This window comes from Hippopotamus amphibius, chromosome 11 (genome assembly GCF_030028045.1).
Source record: "Hippopotamus amphibius kiboko isolate mHipAmp2 chromosome 11, mHipAmp2.hap2, whole genome shotgun sequence".
Classification (NCBI taxonomy): Eukaryota; Metazoa; Chordata; class Mammalia; order Artiodactyla; family Hippopotamidae; genus Hippopotamus; species Hippopotamus amphibius.
Genome location: NC_080196.1, coordinates 30,790,369 through 30,805,198, shown reverse-complemented (window position 1 = coordinate 30,805,198; position 14,830 = coordinate 30,790,369). Strand labels below are relative to the sequence as shown.

General features: G+C 31.4%; 1 protein-coding gene across 4 annotated transcripts in view; it reads left to right on the top strand.

Annotated features, from left to right (window-relative positions):
• The window catches only part of CD2AP (CD2 associated protein), a 102,823-nt gene that overhangs the window by 76,252 nt on the left and 11,741 nt on the right, over nt 1-14,830 (top strand). For all 4 annotated transcript variants that reach the window (XR_009047980.1, XM_057698933.1, XM_057698932.1 and 1 more), the window contains 6 exons: nt 760-796; nt 1,967-2,029; nt 5,677-5,842; nt 6,409-6,551; nt 13,222-13,334; nt 14,074-14,175. Coding sequence is in view for 3 of the 4 variants with exons in the window: in XM_057698933.1 (XP_057554916.1) it covers nt 760-796; nt 1,967-2,029; nt 5,677-5,842; nt 6,409-6,551; nt 13,222-13,334; nt 14,074-14,175 (624 nt within the window). In the remaining variant the exon portion in view is untranslated. The remainder of the gene's footprint in view (nt 1-759; nt 797-1,966; nt 2,030-5,676; nt 5,843-6,408; nt 6,552-13,221; nt 13,335-14,073; nt 14,176-14,830) is intronic.

Sequence of the window (14,830 nt, the reverse complement as noted above, 5' to 3'; positions counted from 1 at the left end):
GTCTGAGATTCTTCCTTTGCTAGATTTCATTCAGTATTAATTCAGCAGCCTTCAGATATGCTTTATTTTTATACTCTACTTTTTTTTTTAAATTTTTATACTCTTGTCAGTGAACACATTTTCTCTTTTTGACTTTTATTAGGTGTTTATGCAATGTTGATTATCAGTTATTTTTTAATTTGGAAAAACCAAATTGACATACGTAGAAATATGTCTCAAGTTTTTTAAGGCAAAGTGAGTGAATGCTTATAAACCAAAGAGAATTTTAATAAATTGAAAAACAGACCTTTGCCTTTAATCTTTTTGAGAGTTCTGAATAACCAAGAGTGAAAGCTAGATATATTTATTAGCTACTCCTTTTCTTTTTAAACAAAGTCCCTCCCTTTCACCGCCTCCCCTTCTTCCCCTGCAAAAAGAACTCGCTAAAGAGAGGTGAAATGGTGCACAGGAATCTAAAAATAGAGGAGACAGGACAGGATTTTTTTGGTCATCATTAACATTTTTTTAACTTTATCTAACTCAGTGATAATTTTTGAAATATTTGAATTTTGATCAAAGAAGCACTTGTTCTAATAGAATATGTTTTTTGTCTGTGACCTTTGGTAGAGTTGTTTGGATTTTATTACTTTATAATTCTTGGCAGGAATGGGATGAGGAGAGATGTTTATGTAACTTAGATTATGTATATCAGAGTTTACTTTAACTATAAATATTTAATATACAAGTGTTTCACTGTTTTCACAATTATTATTTTAATAGAAACCAAAGAAACCACCACCACCTGCAAAGGGTCTAGGTAAGTAAGAAACAGATTATTCAGTTTGCTGTTTTTCATATTTTTAAGTTCTGAAATGGTGAAATTGGGTCTTCTACAAATCATTTATTTTCTTTTGGCAAAAATTAAATATTATGGTGCTGTATATAATTTTTAAAAGTATATAAAAATTGAGTGTTCATGTGTATTAATGTCTGTCAGTATTTTTTTTAAGTACAAACTGTATAAAATAGGAATGTTGAAAATAATTTGAATACTTTTGTTATATTACACTTTGAGTTAAGAAAATTGACTAAGCTTAAATCTATAGAAAACAATATATTAAAAGAAAAAAGAAGACAATATATTTACCTAGCTAATAAGTTATTCTACCTTTTCAGGTGCAATCCATTTTTTAATGTCACAGACGAATACTCTTCCTTCAGAGAGTGTGATAAGGCTAGAAGAGTTTTGTTTTTTCCTTTTTAAACAGTTGAATAAATGATGAAGTACCTAGAAGAGTTTTCCAGAGTTAGACTTTTGTAATCTAACTCTGTCCTATTTCTATAAGTTCTAGCCCTCGATTTCTGAGTTTTAAATGTGCATTTTAATTTTTTTTTTCCATGAAAGATTTGCTCTTTTTTAGAATAATGCAAGTCCTTCCCTCCTCTGTATTTCAGCTTTGTGTTTGCTAACCTTATCTTAGAGCAAGGATAAGTTAAAAGTAATTTTTGTAGAAGTTGGTATTGAAGCCTTTTTAGCCACTAGTCATACTGGGCTTTTAAAATTAATTAAAATTAAATAAAATAAAGTTAATTCCATAGTTGCAGTAGCAGCATTTCAAGTCTCAGTGGACAGTGTTGGACCACACAAAAACAGAGTATTTCCATCATCACAGCAAGCTCTACTGGGTAGTGGTATTGTAGAGGATGTGAACTCCTTCATTTGATAAGGAAGGAACTGAGACCATAGAGCTATCACTTAACTCAAGATGATCATGGCAGGTGCAGGATGATATACTGAGCTTAGTGATTCTGGTATACTGGGTCTTCATTATACTGTATATTCTGGTATACCATTAATTCTGTTTTCAACTGTTTTAACCATATTTTCATCTGATGTTATTTTTTAAATCTTTGCTTTTTTAGTAGTATAATTATCTTTGTGCTCTAAAACTTTTTTTTTTAACGTATTCACTTTTTTCCCCCTCAGCTTCAAAGCCTGAGCTGATAGGTGCAGAGAAGAAGTATTTTTCTACAAAGCCTGAAGAAAAAGGTAAGACAGATTTCTTCCACTTTCAGGAAAATAATTCCTTTCATTGTCATTGTAAGGAAAAATGTATTTCCACACAGTCATTTACACAGATATTTAACAGAGTTCATTATTTACTATGTAATGCTTGGGGTTTTCTGAGAGGGAGTTTGTTACAATTGATAGAAAATTAAGATTTTTCCTCAAACTGATATAAATTTACACTCATGAAAAAGTTACACCATCACCTCAATAAGGAAGTAGTATTTAATCAGTTATTTCAAATAATGTATAAGAAAACTAAGCATTAAACATTTTACTCTTATTATTTTCCTAGTGTCCCAGATGAAATACACTTAAAAATTTTTTTTTAGGTATAAGAGTGAGTTCTAACTTAAAACATGGAAGTGATTTATTATGTATTCTTTAATTTTCACTACATGTATTTGTCATGTAAACTTGGAAAGGTGTCCAAACATACCACATTTATTTTGTTTAAAAACATTACTTGATTTGTTATTGTTAATACTTCATTCTCTTTGTACACAAGGATCTGCAGTGGCTGTATCTGGTAGATTAGGTTATATATACTTGCAAAAACTTGAATACTGTTGCATAATACTTTTGTTTCTACTGCCAGTGTTGTTTCTACTTTCTATCCTTGTCTCTTGCTTAAAGTGTTACTGTATTATCTTAACTGATTTCTCTCACTTTAGTCCCTTGTCTGGCTTCTATTTCACATTGTTGCATCTCCAAGTGACCACTGATAAAGAATGGAATATTTGACTTTTTAGTCAGAATTTATGCACTTTGGTATGCTTTGGTACCAATATTACTACTTATTTTTAAATTCCTATTCATGCAGCAGGGAACTCCCCCTCATCTGAATTAATGAATGGATTAACCTAGTGTGTATAGTGTTAGTAATGTATTGCTATATTCTGTAGTAAATAAGTTAGGATATATTTGTTACTTTGCTGTATTCTGTTAACTGTCATATTTTAGCTGTTTTAATAAATTTCTTTATATAAGTTTATAGTTTTCTGTATCTTAAATTATCATGACATCTGTGTCTTACATATGTCTTCTTTTGGGCATTTGGATAGCTAGCATAAGAATTTTTTCCTTAAATCCAGATTTCCTTTTGTTTTTGGCCAATCTCTAGCTAAATTTAAATTCTAGGCACAGTTGTATATCCACATGCAAAAGAAAGAAGTTGAACCCCTTCCTCATACCATGTACAAAATTTGACTAAATAAAAATGGATCAGTCACCTAAATATGAGGTATAAAACTAAAACTTTTAGGAGAATATATAGGGGTAATTCTTCATGGCCTTGCATTTGGCATTGGTTTCTTAGCTATGACACTAAAAGCACAGAAAACCAAAGAAAAAATAGTTAAATTGGATTTTATTAAAATTTGAAAACTTTGTGCATCAAAAGATATTATCAAGGAAGTAAAACAACAAACTACAGAATGGGAGGAAATATTTGCAAGCCCTATGTCCAATATCTGAAGTGTAAAAAGGGTCCAGTGTTTGGAATTTATGAAGAACTGTTACAGCTCATCAGCAGAAAGATAAACAATCCAGTCAAAAGATGTGCAAAGAACTTAAATAGACATTTTTCTAAATGAGATATACAGGTGACTGACAAGCATATGGCAAGATGTTCATCATTAGTCATTAGAAATGCAAACCAGGACCACATTGAGCTACCACTTCATACCCACTAGGATGTCTGTAATAATAATAAAAACTGAAAATAAGAAGTATTGGCAAGGATGTGGAGAAATTGGACCCCTGGTGGCCCTGGTGGTTGCCAGGGCCTGGGTAGAGGAGGGAATGGGGAGTAAGTGATTAATGGGAATAGAATTTTCTTTTGGAATGATGAAAGGGTTTTGGAACTAGATAGAGGTTGTGGTTGCATGACTGTGAATGTACTAAATGACACTGAGTTGTTCACTTTAAAATGGTTAATTTTATGTTATGTAAATTTAACCTCAATAAAAATAAATCTAGTACTCAAACACATTGCCATCATATTTACATAATAAATCAACATATAGTAGTTGGTTTAGTCATGGATATACCTGGAATGGTGAATCTTATTTTTGTCACCTTTGATTTCCAGTAACATTGAATGTGTTCTTTTGTTTTAGACTAACCTATGGAATTGAATTGATTTGGAGCTGTTATTTATTTATTTATTTATTTATTTATTTAGCCTTAATGCATGGCATGCAGGCTCTTAGTTCCCTGACCACTGCAGTAGAAGTGCAGAGTCCTAACCACTGGACTGTCAGGGAATTCCACAAGCTCTTATTTATATATCTGTTAAAAGAAGTATATTCATTTAATCAGTTTATGAATGATGATTATTCATTTAATCAGTAATTCATTTAATCATTTAACTTATCTTTTAACATTTTCCCTGATGTTTTATATAAAATATCTTTCTTTTAATATTTTCTAGAAATTTAAGTTTGGCTGACTGTTATAACTCTGATAATGATGGCTCTATCAGCTTATAGTTAGAATTGGGAGTTTTGGCTTTCACTCCTGGTAGTGTAATTATATGATGCGTTTATATAGTTTGAGGCCATATAAAAATGGATTTTTGTACCAAATGATGATGAGGGTTTTAATAGACTAAGCTATATTTTCAAACATTTTGTATTTTCATTGTTGTTAGATGAAATCTCATATTTTGAACAAAGAGTTTACTCCTGGCCTGCAATATTTGTTCAAGATTTATAATGACTGGTTTCTGATTGATAAGAAAACTCATGAAATTATTTGTGGTCCTGTGATAGACATTCTTTTCAAAGATCTAGTAAATCTTGCAGAGTACTCAGTATTGCTCTTAGGAGTTTCTTATTTTTGCATATATGCCTTATAATATATTTTTGCTGACTGCTGTATCATGAATATCTCATGTGTGTGCACATGTCAATTTTAATACCTGTTCTTAGTACCTGAAGGATCAGGAACTAAGTATGTCATTATGTACAGAACTATGCCCTTTTTGGTGATCAAATTATTTTTATTAACGTGGCATGACATTGTTCTTAATTTTTTTTCCCCAGCATATTTTCTTATTTATTTCATAGAATTATTAAATGAAATGGTACTAAGATTCCTAATACAATGAGTTATAAATATAAGCCTGTAATTTTCTCATCTGTGACTAACCAACCTTGCCTCAGTTTCTCTTAAAATTGTTTTTCTTGTCATCATGATTAGTTTTAAATAAGTACATTAAATGGCACTAGAGTTCCTACTCATTTTTAGTTCTCTGTACTTCAGTTTCAGAGAGTGGTCTAGATTTAAGTCTAGGTAATATTGTTTTCTGCTTATAGTAGAATCATATGTGATTATATTTGAGTAAAATACCGGCCCTAAAAGCAAAGGATTGTGGGAAGACACTAAGGAGCAGGCATTATTCGTTGATCAGAGACTTATTAGTGGTCTCCCTTTCCACCAAAGTAGAGTTTTTAAAAGACAGGATTATTAAATTATAACTTTAAAACAGATAAAACAGTGGACACATACACGCATAGTATCTCTTTCTGTTTCACACCTTTCCAGCCTGACATTAGCTTTAAGAAATAGAAAAACCTAAATAGTTCTGATTGTTAGTAACTTACTAAATATTTTTAAATAATCAGATGAAAAATCAATGCTGGAACAGAAACCTTCTAAACCAGCCGCTCCACAAGTCCCACCCAAGAAACCTACTCCACCCACCAAAGCCAATAATTTATTGAGATCTCCTGGAACAGTGTACCCAAAACGACCTGAAAAACCAGTTCCTCCACCACCTCCTGCAGCCAAGTAAGTTTTATCTAATTTTAAGTTAGTTTATTGATTTACCTGCCTTTGACATAATTGGCTCTACTGCCTTTCTAAATCTCAAAGTAATTTGAGTATTTGTTATGTTTCATAATTTTTTTTGAGACTGTAATCTGTGTTAAATGTTACTCTTATATTCACACTAGGTGAATATACTCATGTTAAGATGTTTTACATGTTTTATTAGGGTAGAGGTTTATGTTTATGGAAATAATTTTATAGACAAGAAAGAAAAATCAGTATTTTGCGATAACATCTTTAGTGTCATTTCAAAATTTATTTATTTATTTATTTATTTATTTATTTATTTATTTCGTTGGCTGTACTGCATCTTAGTTGAGGCATGTGAGCTCTTTTAGTGGCAGCATGTGGGCTCTTAGTGGTGGCCTGCGGGATCGAACCCAGGCCCCCTACATTGGGACAGCAGAGTCTTAACCACTGGATCACTAGGGAGGTCCCTCTTTAGTGTCATTAAGTCACAGTGTTTAAAGATGGTCATGATTTACATACAAATGATATTTGCATGTGTTTGATTTTTCTCATTTCAGGATTAATGGAGACATTTCTACCATTTTATTAAAATTTGAAACTGAGCCAGTATCAAAACCAAAGCTAGATTCTGAACAGTTACCACTTCGACCAAAGTCAGTAGACCTAGATTCATTTACAGTTAGAAGCTCTAAAGAAACAGGTAAGTTAACATGTGGAAAGGTGGTGCATAAAAAAAAGTTGCAAATATAGTCTTCAGAAACTGTTTAAAAGAAGAAATTTGTGTATGTAATTTGTGTATGGATAGATACAGTGGAAATTTATTAAAATTTGTTTAAAATATCTGAAGCCAAAATAAAAAAATGAAACTGAAAGAATATAAATGGGCAAAATATTTATGGTTCACATAAGCTTTCTCACTGGTCAGAGAACTGAGATGGATATTAAAAGATCAGTCATTTATCATTCTATGCTTTCATAGTGGAATGACTATGCCACCTAACTTAGGCAGATGTGAGTGACATAGACTTTCAGTGCCCACACTAGATTATATTTAAGAAAACTATTTTTATTTTTCCACTTAAATCTCAAATTACTTTTGTTTCCAATTCTGGAAAATAGGCGTTTTTATCTCTTTCTGTCTCTCTCTCTCTCTCTCTCTCTCTCTCTATATATATATATATATATCAGAAGGCTTTACTTTAGCTAAATACTATTCCTTAAGTTTTAGAACTGATTTTTCAGCCCATTAATCATCTTTGTCTCCTGGTTTTTTATACTTCTCAGTTGTAAAATGGAATACTTGAAACAGAGAAGTCTTTTTCTTTTCTTTTTTTGCATCAGAGAAGTCTTGATAAAGGTCTCACTATTAAAAGCATTGCACAGTTACTTTGTGGTAATGGTTATTTTATAGCACTTTGTATTCATTTTTAGATTTTTAACATTTTAAAAGCATTTTCTCATATGCATTCTTATTTTAACATTGTTTCTAAGAGGCAGATGCCATATTTTTTTTGCATCTAAACAAAGTAAGCTACAGACACAGCAAATGTTCAAGATCACGTAAACCAGAAGAGAACTCTTTAAATCCTCCTTATATAAAGTTCTCGGTGCTTTTCTTTAAAAAAATTTAATGTTTTAATGTATTTTTTATCTTCAAGTTAACATTTCTTTACATTTAAACTTGAAGGCCAGTTATACTAAGATTTTTAGTTTTTGTCACTGTATTGTTTCAAATTTTTTAGGTAATTTTATTTTTCATCCTTCTCTTTAGTTTGCCAGTACAAAAGCTCTGACCTAAGCATAGACTCCTTCAGTTTTTTATCTGAAATGTTTTATTGATCTTTCTTTCATCATGTATTTGGGTCCTGCCTGATCTTGGTTGAAGCCATATTCATGAATAATTTCTGGAAATTGAGATGTTGATTGTATTTTAGAGACATTCACTCAAAAATATTCAGTATGTTTTCGGTGAAAATTGTTATTTACTTTTAGTTAAATAAAAACCAAAAAAACTTTATGTTTTTAAAAAGTATCCTTTAATTTTTTTTTTTTTTTTAAATTGAGGTTAGTGGTAAAAATTCTGTTAGTTCTTACAGTTTTCTGTTTGATATAAAATGTAGCTAGAAATGTGTTTTCAAAAGTAATAGAGAAAAAAAATTAAGCGTACACTTTTAACTCTGGATATCAAAAATCCGTCGGCATTATCTTTTGAATTTCCACAGTTTTCTGCAGTTTTTATCACAGAAGGCTTAAATTTTGATGAGTCTCTTTGGGAGCTGAAAGAGTAATGTTTAGAGCGTTTTTTTCCTGTATTTTTTGTTACTTTGTATCATTCTTCAACCTTTCCTTTATTTAGTTTTCTCAGAGTCATGGAAATTACCAAAAAATTTTAAGTAAATTAAAACAAAGTTTCACTTTTTTTCAAAACTTTATCTGTGTATGATTACCAGCAAGCTTTATTTCCTTTGGTACATTTCTAAATACCATGTAACAATGTCAGATGATTGTGGTTGAAAAGTTCTATTTTTTCCTTTGTTTTTTTGGTCCCATTTCTTGTCTTATATCCATAGCCATTATTTATTCTTCATTAAAAATTAGAGGCTTTGTGGAACAGGGTTTAAAATTTTCTAATTTCTAGTTTGCTTTTTTGTTGAAATGAATAAGGAAGTAATTTAGAGGTACCGAGACTTGTATATGGTCAAAAAACTAACAGCTAAATTCCAAGCTGCAGTCTTTATATCTTCCACTATCAGACTGCCTTTGGTGTCCTGCATTTACACCCTGTAAAGTTCAGAAACTATTAATTTTGGAAATTGAGTTCATATTAAGTAGCAAATATTTACTGAGCAGGCGTGTATTCGTAGTAGTGTTTTGCGCACGAGTAGTGTGCCAAGATGAAAGGCGTAGCTGCTGACAGCAAGTAGCTTATGTCTCAGACCTCAACTCAGAGGCTGTTCCTTATTTCTTTTTTTAAAATTAGAATATCATATCCTTGGTACTTGTAATATGAAAGTGTTTTACCTGTTCTTTGAGTTGTTGGCACCTTAAAAAAAATCTGTGTCCTGTATCAGATACAGCCTCAAATTTGGCATTAGATTGAGGCCTGTTTAAATTTACATATATGGCTCAGTTTGAGGTTTTAAGTTTTTTAAATGACATATGAAACTAGCCTTTTAACTTGTGTTTCAGAGAGTTTAGAACATACATGAAGATCTCCTTAAAGTTTAATTATTTTGTAAAAGAATAATTTGAGGTGAAATGATATAGTAGAATTTGTTGCTAAAAAATATGTGGGTTTTAAATTATTAGCTAATTGGTCATTGGCATTCTCTCATTCTCACTTAACTAACAATTGAATGATCCATTATATCCATGGTACCTATTAGAATACCTGACATGGAAGTTGTTATAAAATGTAATTTCCCTTCTTCGTCCCCTCCTCCACTGTTAATTACATCTTATTCTGTTTCTGCTCTTATCTATTAAGGATGTAAATTCCTTTCGCTACTCTCCAATATGATTTTCTTATATATAAAGCCATATATAAACATACATATTCATGTATATAAATACAGTCTGACTTGCTCATATAAGAGAAACATTCCTAGAATATTCAATTTGTTCCAATTTTTTTTGTGTTTAAAGTTTCTTCATAAATATTCTCATATATGATACAAGATAGTACTACAAGTTGCAGAGCTATCAGACCATGTTTTAATTTTTTCTCTCTTTTTCCAGCACTTCAGTAAAAATTGGTTTAGGATAATCTCACTGCTACTCTGTGGTTTAATTATAAAGTTCACATAGTATAAATATTTCTAAAATAGTACATTTTCCAGAAAGTAAAATTGGTTTACAGTTAGTTTTAAACTACAAGACAGAAAATTGAGTGGAAACATAGCTCTTTCATTGAGAAAGCACAGTTGATGAAGTATTCTTAGAGTGATAGTATTTTATCCTTTTTGATTATCTTTCTGTGATAAATTCTTCTTGGATTAAAGGAAATTTTAGAGATACATACATTATTTGATCTGAAAGCCTTCATTGTTAAATAGGGCAGCATTCTTTCTCTTCAGTTCTATTTAATAATTGATGCTTTGTTTGTTAATTTCCCAATATTTATTCATTTATATCTTCCAGAAAGAATTTATGGTGAGATTTTTCAAATACAGTGTCTACCTATTGAATGATAGACACTATAAAAAGTAAGCCTGTGTGTAAACTAGGATTCACCCCCAAAACACCATACCCCCAAACGTAGAATTTACATGGGAAATGAGCAGTAATTAAAATTTTTACTTTCTAATAATAATTTCCTTGATAATACCATTATAGAGAGGATCACGTAAGGCACTACTGAATTTTCATTTGTGTATGTAGGAGATTTTAAGTGTTGTATTGAGTTGTATTTTTATAGTGAGATATTTAAAAGTAATATTTGGCACATTTTTTTCCTATTATACCATACCAGAATTAAAATTGCCTCTTTTATTGTAACTACTATCATGTGCTGAGGACTAAAACTTGACTAAAAAGGTAGTTTAATTTCAGTTATAACTGTATCGATGAGTTGTTAATATGTTGATTTATTACTCTGACCTCTAATTTTAGTACTAAAACATCCTTTTAGAAGTTGTCTTGGTGTTCAGTGAGTAATTTAAAAAAGGCTTCTTTCTAGTTTAATGTATACTGAAATTAATACTAATCATGGCTTTTCCTTTTGAAAGACAAAAGAATAAATCTAAAATCTAATACACATCTTAATGTAAGTTTAGATAAACTGAAGTATCTGCTAAACATTGAAATGGTTCTGTTCATTCTGCAACTGTTCCTTTTTCCTGCTTTGTAAAATAATTTTTTTGGTTTAGTCTTTTTTCTAGACATTCCTATCCTTGACTTTTCTTTCCAGATTTTGTTTCCTAGCCTGTTTGCCATGTTTCCCTTCTTACGTGTCAGGAAATTATCCTACCTTTCTCCATTTTGGTAAGATAACAATTTATGAAAGAAATCAAAATAATATATTCAGTATAAATAGGTGGTGCACATTGAGTTTTCTTTGTAATTTTACTGAAGTGTACTTGTTTGTCTGTCTATTCTAACCCTTTTCATTTTCCATTTTAAAATAAAGTGAAATTCATATTGAAAAGTTTTTCTTGATTAGTTAGTTTAAAATATTCTTATGATAAAAGTTTTTTTAACTGACAACCATAAAAGTCAGATTATTTTCTGCCAAGGGTTTGTATTTCATTTTGCTTTTTTCAAATTCCGTGTCTCAGGCAATGTGTAGAAGTGTAAATGGCTGGCAGAGTGACAGTGTGATGGCAAGAATTAAGTGACTGTCATGCCTTATATGCCATGTGTAAAATACAAATCCACTGGCAGCACTCTTAGGTAAATTTAAAAGCTTTCAAATATATCATGAGTCAGAAATGTGCACTATTTCCTTTTACTAACCTAGTGACTTAAATGGAGGACCTGAGAGAGTTCTAGAATAGTAAAATTATTTATCTTGGTGTTGTGACCCAAAACTGGACATATGGAAGACATTTTTACATGAGCATGGTGTATAATTTTGTAAATCTCCCTTTTATTTACCCTTTTAATTTCATTTATCTTCATCTCTTCATATGTTTTTTGTTTGTTTCTTTTTCTTTTTGCAAGTTGCTTAAATATGCATTTGAAAATAACCTCCACAGGCCAAAATGATTGGATTATACTTTTCAAGGTTTTTTTGTAGGTTGTCAATACATATTTATCAATGTAAAAAGCAATTTTTAACCCTTCAAACTGCAGCATATTTTTAACAGTTTTTAAAATATTGTTTTCTTTGTTTATGAAATTCACAAATGAAATATTTAAACATGTATTTAAATTCAAGGTCTTTCACATTATATGATGCGTTTTCCATTAAAGCCACTGTGTTTCTTATTGTGGTTTATTATATATTATAATTATTTATAGACAATTATTGAACAACTCAAGACAAAAATTAAACCAGGCACATTAGATTGCCTTTTGTGATATATTAGTCTAGTGACTAGCTCCAAGATAGAACACACAAAGTAATCCCAGAACGTGAAGATGGAAAAGAATTAACAGAGGTCGACAAATAATTACAGTTATTACAAAACGCATATTGCCAAGTGGTGGTAACCTTGTTTTATCTTTGTGTCCTCCATCCCTTAAAAAAAAAATTCTCTAAATAAATTACTTTGAAAATTGATGAGTAAGCTTTAAGGGCAGTAATGATAAGTATCTTTAGATTTCTTTTTAGAAATAACAATTTTCTGAGCTTGGACATCTAAATATTTGACAGAAAGCATTAAAAACTTCCAGGCAATGGTAATGTGAAGGATGATTCCATACCTGGAAGACAAGGTGAAAGATACCTGCTGCCATAATGAATGGTGGCGTATTGACTGTGATTAATGCTCTTAGTTTGGAATCTGAGCCAGAGGAAGACTATAATGATAGTGGAAGTGTCTGGCATTAACAGTAGGGTTCTTATATCACTCATAGATACCTGGGCTTCAAAATTAAAGATCAACTCCTTCAGCAAGGTTTTCTGGACCATCTAGAAAAGGGAAAGGTATTATATACCGTTGTTTCAGAGATACAAATTACCTAGATTTGTCCTTAAACTCAAGTTATTGGGTCAAAGGTCAACCAGCCTTTGATGGTGGGGAAGCAAATGGATGATTTATGTAGAATCTTCCCTTGGTATCTGATTTGCCTTAGATTTATAACTTTCTTCTGATTCCTACACATGATAATGTCTAAGCAGAAGTGCAGTGAACTATAAATAGGTTGAGTCCCAGCTACGGTATACTACGCACATACATGTATAAAGACACATTAAATTACACTTTCACTTTACATTAAGAAATGCAGTTGGAAAGCAGCAGGGTCCCAGATCAAACTGAGTTTTTAAAATTTTAATATTAGGATATTACTTGAACTTTAAAACACATTTCATGAGTTAATGTTTTGATATGCTGTAATTAATTCTGAGTTGAAGAAATAGATCATGTTTTTTTATAAGCATGAACTTAAGAAGACTGCTTTTTCATACTACTACTGCTTATGCTACAGATTTATATCTTTCAGTAAGAGCTTTTGTTGAGGTCTAAGTCTTTATTAGAAACATGAACTTTATATCATTGATAAATAAAATGTATCAGGTGAAGAGGATATTCGTTTTTGAGGGTGAGTGTTGTTTTCCAAATGCATATGAAAAGCACAGGTCAACTTGTGAGTCTTAGTGGTACTCTTTTTAATTTTATAGTTTGTTAAAAATCCAGAGATATTCTTTTTTACCTTTTAAAATGTGCAGTTTTCTCTTAATAGATATGTTTACTTTTATTCTCCAGATCTTGTAAATTTTGATGACATAGCTTCCTCAGAAAACCTGCTACATCTCACTGCAAATAGACCGAAGATGCCAGGAAGAAGATTGCCTGGCCGCTTCAATGGTGGACATTCCGTGAGTATTTTCTATTGTAAAACACAGAGAATTTAAAATCCAGAGTCCTTCTGAAGATAAGAATGAAGGAGGATTTATAGCTCCATTGAAGTTTAAAAATCAGGAAGATAGCTATACTCAAGTGGCCAAGGGTTATATCTAAGAGATATGGGGAAAGAGACCTGTTCGTTTCCCCAGGACGTGGAATGGAAGGTTACAGGATCAAAAACAGAGTTGTCCTAAGACCTAACCATAGAGCACAGTGTCAAAAGGGGACAGGGGACCTGGGTAATCTACTTGTCCAACAACAGTACTTAGAATTGAGTGGTACATAGTCACTTCAGGAAGGAATGAGAGCCTTCTCCCCCCCCCCCCCCCCCCCACTGAAATAGTCAGTGTTTTTTATAGTACTAATCCTGGTCTCTAAATGTGTAATTTCTTTTTATGCTTTCTTTACAGTGCCTGGGATACTGGTAGTACTTTAGTGTTACTACATTGGCTCTTAAGCACTATTGTGCTTTTGAATTACCTAAGTAGAGAAAATTTTTGTTGCTAATAGGCAAGCTGGTTTTCCACCCTCAAGATATGCAAGTGTGTGAAATTATGCATGAAATTATGTAACATCCTGTTAATAATAATGGAATGTCTGGAACAGTAGCTGCTGAAAACAGTGATAAAAGTTACTTTATTATCCAGATGCTTACTGCCTTTTCTTCCTTTGGTGTTTTCTGTTTCTTGATTAAAAAAAAAAATCATTCAGCCTACACAAAGCCCAGAAAAAATCTTGAAGTTACCAAAGGAAGATGATAGTGCCAACCTAAAGCCACCTGAATTTAAGAAGGATTCATGCTACTCTCCAAAGGTGAGATGCATTGTGGTCTAAGATTTGTATAATTTGTAGGGTTCTTTGTGAACATCAGAATTGTGGAATTTAAAGTGTCTTTCAAGGAGAATTATTTCTTATGCCAAGAAATAAAATAATTCCTACCTAAACTAAATAAAATAAAATAAGTACTGTTAAACTTGTTACATTATTCTCTGTAGATCTTTCTTAGGAGAGTTACATTATTTTAAATGAGTATTACAAATGTTACGTTTCATATTTTTTTAAGGCATAGATCTATATATTTGTTTCATTTCCCATTAAATATGCACTCTTTAGGCAGAAGCCATCACTTTTTACTCCTTACATAACTTGGTGCTTGGCACTATAATAAGCACTAAATGCACACTGGAATGAATGGTAGAATACATGGACTCTTCCATCGATTACGTGGTGTTAAGAGTCTTTTCTAAACTCTTACTGTTTTAATTTGATAGTATTACCACAACTGACACACATCTTATATATTTGAGAAGATCATGCCTGTTTCTCAAATTCATTTCAAGGTATTTGACTGCTATTCAGTTTATCAGATACACTTAATCTGATTCTCTCAGCCGTCAGCAGTCTATTGAAATTTTACTTGCTATTACTTTCAGCAAAAGTGTGTCAGGCCATGGATTCATTTTAATGC